The sequence below is a fragment of the Nannobrachium achirus genome (genome assembly GCF_963921795.1).
Source record: "Nannobrachium achirus genome assembly, chromosome: 14".
Lineage (NCBI taxonomy): Eukaryota > Metazoa > Chordata > Actinopteri > Myctophiformes > Myctophidae > Nannobrachium > Nannobrachium achirus.
The window spans coordinates 42,244,331-42,251,917 of record NC_137821.1 but is presented as its reverse complement, the minus strand read 5'-3'; the positions used below and the strand labels follow the sequence as shown (position 1 = coordinate 42,251,917).

The 7,587-nt window shown below is 44.0% G+C and overlaps 1 protein-coding gene across 1 annotated transcript; it reads right to left on the bottom strand.

The window, feature by feature from the left end:
• Positions 1–4,119: 4,119 nt before the first annotated feature.
• On the bottom strand, positions 4,120–4,533 carry LOC308298069 (receptor expression-enhancing protein 3-like; the record flags this gene model as incomplete). The annotated part of the gene is made up of 1 exon (XM_080741632.1): positions 4,120–4,533. The coding sequence occupies one exon, from the start codon at positions 4,531–4,533 to the stop codon at positions 4,120–4,122; it is 414 nt and encodes a 137-aa protein (XP_080597758.1).
• Positions 4,534–7,587: the final 3,054 nt, after the last annotated feature.

The following is a 7,587-nucleotide window of genomic DNA, read 5'->3' as shown; positions in this document are numbered from 1 at the left end:
AATAACATGGTATGATTATACACATAGAACAATATAAATATACAATATTATGTTGTAGCTCCCCAGGTCGGTGGGGTTGAGATCTAAAAAGGGGAGGGGATGATATTATGATGTCATTATAGCAGCGTATTTCAGTTGGGCCTTTTGACTCAGAGGCTTTCAGCTTTCAGGAAGTAACCACAAATACACAGGGAAGTCATATTTTCATATTATAACCACACCTGGGGGTCTATTAGAGTAATGTTAACTCCATAAACACATACAAAACAGAAAAAGTACTAAATAACATTTGGACATTTTTATATCAGTATTCTAAAGATGACAATTATAGTCACAGAGACAGTAGAGTGTGTGACGTCAGACCATAACTCATCAGTCTATAGCCTATATTAAGAGAGGAAACGGAATAAGAGAAGAAATTGAAGAAGAGATGAAATGGAATAAAGTGTAAGATAAAGCCCAATAGAATCAATAGAAAATGGGTTCCGTGGAAATGGATCGCTTTGAGGATGTGAGGACCTATTTCTCTGACACGGAGTGGGAACAGCTCACCGACATGGAGAAAATAAGAAATCATAACATCAGGAAGAACTACTTATTTCAGCGCTCCGTGGGCCTGAGGCCTGCGAGACCCGACTTTATGAGGAAGCGGTTCAAGAGTGACCCTTCATCGAGTGACCCTTCATCCAGGGGAAGCCGAGTGGCGGTGACACACGCCAGGCCACCACCTCCACTGCAGTCTGAATCGGCCCCGCAGCCCCGACCGACACAGCAACTCCAGAACACGGGGACGGCTGCGATGACAAAGCGTCGTATAGCGGCGCTGCCCAAGAGTGAAGGTGGTTGCACACTGCATTGCACTTTTTCGTTGCGTTTTGGAAATGCGAAATCCGGAGGCCAGGGAGAGAGAGAGAGCAAGGGACTCAGTGGCGACAGCTGCGAAAATAGGAATGAATCAACCCTGGTCCGAAAATAAATACGAAACGGGCGGCAGTGTGCAAACGTGATTGACAGAAGGGGATTTTTTTTTGACATGCTCCGAAGTTCACTCTGAAATTCGGCCTGAAAAATGCAGCAGTGTGCAAAGACCTTGTCCGTCCGCCCAGAGGTAACGGAGTGGGGGTGACCCACGTCAGTCCACCTGCAAAGCCTGAACCAGCCCTCACCCCCCCTGCCCAAGAGCCTGCACAGCCAACACGGGCTCAGACACAACAACTCCAGGACAAGAAGAGGAAGCCCAAGACGGTCGTAAAGAACCGGCGTACAGTTGTGTCGCAGATCGTGAGGTCGCTTCTTAGGTGGACTCACTTGCCGACCAACTGGAACAGATCCTAGACCAGGAGACGAGCAAGGTCCTCGCTAAACATCGAGATGAAGTGAGGTTGTTTGTACCTAGCTCCTTTCGGAACCACTCGCTCCGCGGCTATGCCGCTCCCGGAGTGGCATAGCCGCTGAGCGAGTGGTTCCGAAAGAAGCTAGGTTGTACCGTTCTCTGATCCGGGAAGAGGAACATACCCGTAAGAAGGTCAACTCAAGAGGGCCCTGTAAGACGCTAAACGACAGGGGCCGGAAGGTTCTTAGTACCAACCAACAGAAACAGAATCATATGAGCCTGTCTCTACCAGCTGTGAAATCGAACATGTTGAAAAATGTGACCCAGTGGGCCAAGGAAGTACCGCTATGCATTCTTTGTTCATATAGAATAGGCAACACACTATTGAATTAGGCCCGAGAATTGAGCCTGCTTTTTGTAAACGGTTGCTTCACACACTGTTGTCTCGGTTGTCATGCTTCACATGACATTTTTGTGATGTATATTGTATATTAGGGGTGTAATGATATAGTAACTGAATTGAACATTTTAATTTGCAATGATCTACTATATCGATATGCAAAAGCATATATCGTACCGCTTTGGCTTTGTATCGTATCGGTATCGAATCGCTTTGCAGTACGATTTGTGCCTCGTACTTCGCAATTTTAAGAAGGAAAATGAAAAAGAGGGCTTTAATTACTTTGCCATTCCATATAAAGCTACTTGGTCTAGCAATAAATGTGTGTAATCTGTGTCAAGTTGCGGGTTTGTCCATATGTGTCGAAATATGATGTCCATGTATTTGAGAATCACAGCTTTTACTCATTTATATCCATAATAATAGATTTTTCCCTTGCACTATTGACACGTTTCACACAGATTTAATGTCTTTGCAAAATAGTTACTATATCGATTTTAAAAAGAATCATATATCGTATCGCCATGAATGAATCAATATCGTCCACAGGGGCGGCCTTAGTAATCTGGAGGCCCGTTTCAAGAGCTATTGATGAGGCCCCCCCGCACCGCCGCCAGCACACCGAGGCCACAGTAGCCATGCAACAATCGCACACAGAAGTTGACCTATAGCCAATGTCTGCTATTTATATATTATTATTATATCACTACATAATGTTATAGCATTGACCTAAATGGCGTTATATTAACAAGGATATATGATTATTAAAAAGTGTTATAAGTGTGTTGCAAGTTGATCAAGGCTTGCTGGCTAGCTCTTGGAGGCCCCTGGTGGCTGAGGCCCGTTTCAATTGAAACTGGTGAAACATAGCTAAGGCCTCCCCTGATCGTCCATGTATCGTATCGTTGTTAAAATGTATCGTTACACCCCTACTGTATATGTATGGTAAGAAGGAATTCAGTTCCCAGTGGATTCCTCATGTCAGTGAAACCACACTTGTAATTTCCCAGAATTGCACCTTTCTAGTTTTAACTTTATTTTCATTTTATAATGGAACTCAATGGCAGGCGAAACCTTGCCCAAACATGGAGTCATACCTCATAGTTAGGACACTGATGTCAGAGGTCCACATGGGAGCTCCGCCATTATTAGTCATTAGTTTAGAGTTGATCTGAATGTTTTATGAAGGTTCATCCTTAATCACTTGATTTAGGTCCTATTTACATGGTAAAGCCAACTAGTGTGCTGTTATTGGCAACATACTGTATGTGTCTACCAGGACCACAGGCTGTCTAATCATTCAAGCCCTATTCTTAATTGGGTTCGAGTGGTTAAACAAAAAAGGTAGGCTCTGTCTCCCTATCAGACCTCTCCTTTTTCCCTTGCACTATTGACACGTTTCACACAGATTTAATGTCTTTGCAAAATAGTTACTATATCGATTTTAAAAAGAATCATATATCGTATCGCCATGAATGAATCAATATCGTCCACAGGGGCGGCCTTAGTAATCTGGAGGCCCGTTTCAAGAGCTATTGATGAGGCCCCCCCGCACCGCCGCCAGCACACCGAGGCCACAGTAGCCATGCAACAATCGCACACAGAAGTTGACCTATAGCCAATGTCTGCTATTTATATATTATTATTATATCACTACATAATGTTATAGCATTGACCTAAATGGCGTTATATTAACAAGGATATATGATTATTAAAAAGTGTTATAAGTGTGTTGCAAGTTGATCAAGGCTTGCTGGCTAGCTCTTGGAGGCCCCTGGTGGCTGAGGCCCGTTTCAATTGAAACTGGTGAAACATAGCTAAGGCCTCCCCTGATCGTCCATGTATCGTATCGTTGTTAAAATGTATCGTTACACCCCTACTGTATATGTATGGTAAGAAGGAATTCAGTTCCCAGTGGATTCCTCATGTCAGTGAAACCACACTTGTAATTTCCCAGAATTGCACCTTTCTAGTTTTAACTTTATTTTCATTTTATAATGGAACTCAATGGCAGGCGAAACCTTGCCCAAACATGGAGTCATACCTCATAGTTAGGACACTGATGTCAGAGGTCCACATGGGAGCTCCGCCATTATTAGTCATTAGTTTAGAGTTGATCTGAATGTTTTATGAAGGTTCATCCTTAATCACTTGATTTAGGTCCTATTTACATGGTAAAGCCAACTAGTGTGCTGTTATTGGCAACATACTGTATGTGTCTACCAGGACCACAGGCTGTCTAATCATTCAAGCCCTATTCTTAATTGGGTTCGAGTGGTTAAACAAAAAAGGTAGGCTCTGTCTCCCTATCAGACCTCTCCTCCCGTACTCTGTGTGGAACACTTGATGCTTTGCCCTGGTCGATCATTCTGCCGGTTAATCGGAGTCAAGGCAATTTCCTGACCAAGCTATGCAGCGCCTCAGTGACTGCACCGTGACCTTTGACGGCGGCGGACGCAGCAGCCGTGGTAGCAAAACCCAGTCCCCGTTTGACAAAGTTGGCCACGGCCTCGTAGCTTCTCTCCTTGGTCTGGACAATGAAGTTGTCTATCTCTCTCTCTCTGGGGGAGAGAAGTTGATGCACGCACTCTGTGTAGATGAAGCTGGCCCCTCCAGTGAGCAGCCAGAAGATGAAGGCTATCTTCATCTCATAGTATAGAGGAAACCATGTCAGTGTGATGTCAGTCACGGTCTCCAGTACGGTGAAAAAGGAAAACACAATCCAGTACATCATCCACTGCACATATTCTTTATCATTTCTGCTATTGACCACTTTGTAAGAGCAGTAGGCAGGATACATTGTCCCGAAGACAAGCACAACAGCTCTCGAAAGAAGCCAGGAAATTAGCATAGTTGACCTGCTTGTTGCAATATCAGCCGACGACTGTCTCTCTATCTATTCTATGTTTGTCTCATACCATCCTATCACCCAAATTGTCTCTTGTCTTCAGCATGACCGTCACCTTATATATGCTGCCCGAGACTGGAAACACAAACCGTTGCCTAACAATGCAGATTTGCGCAGGTGCCATGGGTGGGAGAAATCTGTGGTAATCTGTAGCTGTTCTAACAGTAAGTACTGCGGTCAACAGTGTATGTATGTATGTTGATGTCTGTGTTTGTTTAGGCACATAGCCCAATCAGGGACCAGCATTCCTGGTGATGCCAGTGGTGAGCTCACCTCATGGCACTCTCTGCTGGTGCACAAGTAGCCCTGGACCAGACGCTCTGACAGTCGGCTGGCTAAAAGACTAGACCAGGATTTCTCTACCCCTATGAGCGCTCAACCTCAGTCAAAATAAACAAAAGTACTTCGCTACTCACCTAACCAAAGGTAGTTTTGCGTTGTTGAAAGTCTATTCTCCCCGGTGGGAAACCTCTCAGCACCCCACCCACTCTGTAAAATACATTATTTTTGTCATGAAATAAATTGCACCCTCCTAGAGCGAAGAGCGAGCCACCGCAGACACAACACGGAAATAAGCGGAGGTCGAGTTGGATGCGTTTTATTTCATGACAAAAATATTGTATTTTACGGAGAGGTTTCCCACCGCAGAGAATATACCTTCAGCAACGCGAAACTACCTTTGGTTAGGTGAGTAGCGAAGTAGTTTAGTTTATTTTTGAAGTTGAGCCCTCGTAGGGGTAGAGAAATCCTGGTCTAGTCTTTTAGTCAGCCGACTGTCAGAGCTAGTGCACAAGTAGGGCATAAAGGTCCTACTTGTGCGCTTGGCGCAAGTTGGCACCTCGACAGAGTGCAGTTCTATAGGTAATTATTACGTCACTCACTAATTCCACAATATGTTTCATCAGTGCAACGTTTTCTTTCTTTTTTAAGCGGTGCAAACCACTCCTACGTTCCACTTTGTGTGTAATAGTACAGATCTGATCCGTGCTCATACACATACGGTAACTGACGTTAAGGACAGAACGGCCCATATAATTAGATATGCACGTGTATCGTGTTTGCACCGCTCACTTCGCACAGAAACATTTGTAACAGAACATAAAGTACATAAGCCATATATTCTATATAGTGTATGTGTATGCATATAGGAGTCAACATGCAATGTCTACTATGACAGCAGGGAATATTACATTACATTACACACATTACACATACGTTACATACTCCCACAACAACAACGAATCCATGCCTTGTTGTTGCTTCTGGTGTGAGTGCTTTTTTGGCTTTGTTTACTGCAACTTGGCAACACAGTGATAAAATCACTTTTTGTGACTAACTGCAGTTTCAGAGTGTACAGCACATACAAGCAAGAATGGAGCCGAAAGGGAACTGTTCTTGGGGAACTTAGTTAGACCCGGAGCATTGCACAGACGTCTCATTAGTCCGGTGTGCAAACCACCCCGGGTTAGGGATAGTGTTAGTAAATGGGGAGCTGACAGATAGTGGGGCTATACTTAGAACCCCTCTCATCTTCTGGAGACTCAAGAAGTGTGAATTCTGTGAAATTGTAGAGGGCGTCTGATGTTATTTCTGGTCATATAGGTAGTAGACCGGACAATACGCAGGGTCTGACCGGTGGACCTGATATACTGGAGATGGCCTCTTGTGAAATGCCATAAAAGGAATCCAGACGTACAAACACCACAGAGGTTAGATCTTTGAGTGCTGCATGGTTTTGTTTTGGTAGCAATAAGTGGCACAAAAAGGTACATACAGCAGACGGCTTTGCTTGGCTCTAAAAGAGACCAGCCTGATAACAATCCAAGACCCACTGTCATTTGCTAAAAAAGTTTAAAAAAGAAAGCTAAAAGTAAAATATTTCAAAGGGTATAGAACATGTGTGAACAAAAATACGTGGGATTCTACACATGACCTTTGTGGCTCTTGCCTCTTGCAGAAGGCTACCTCTTTCAGAAGAATGCAGTAAAAAGGTGGAAAAAAGAGGGCATATAAATGTAAGGATATGCTACTGTGACATACGACGGCTGCCATCATGTGCAAGGGATCCTGATCCTGGCCAATCAGAGAGAAATACACAGAACTTTGACTCCCTAATCGTCAGTCACCTCACAATATAAAATAATGTTGAGGATTCTATTATGGTCAAGGTGCTTGCTCTGCCTGGGTTTCTCTCTCCTCCTGTATTTTCCTCATCTTGTTTGAGTCGTTCCCTTTCCGGGGCCAGAAGGTTGAGTCCACTTGAATGGAATCAGCAAGTTTATGGTTCGTCGAGTATCCAAGATGTCTGGGGTGCCTCCTGTGGTCAATCTCTTTATGTCAGTGGTTGTCAACCTATTTCACATCAAGGTCCATTATTCTTTCAGCATTTTTGCCGCGGACCACCATTTGATGACGTTTATTCTCTCAGACCCCAAAACAAAGAATATTTTGCTGTCGTTGAAAAGATTCTGTCCACAATTCCATGCTGTAATGATGTGGTACCGTAGGAGAGATAACAGGCAAACGTTGACCAAAATAACAATTATTCTACATTCTCTAGTGTGGAGACCTAACCCTAACCCAAGTAATGCCGAATTGTCACAATAATTTATCTCTTGAGAGCGTAAAATGAAACCAAATGTAAGGGTCCATTTGGTTTAATTTTACACTCTCAAGATTTAAAGATCTATACGGGTCCATTTGGTTACCAACTCTCCATCATTTATTTGGGGATCCACTGGTGGTCCCCGGACCACTGGTTGAAACCACTGCTTTATGTCCTCTTCCTGAAGCTCCTTCTGGAGCACCTACAAAGTCTATCTTGGCTTTCACCTAGCTTTCCTTGTACTCAGTGAACCCCGAGCTGCTCCCTTTCGCCAAGTTGCTTCTGCAACTTCCAACACCTCAAATGCACCGTATTGCTCCTGACACCACACACTGTGGTGT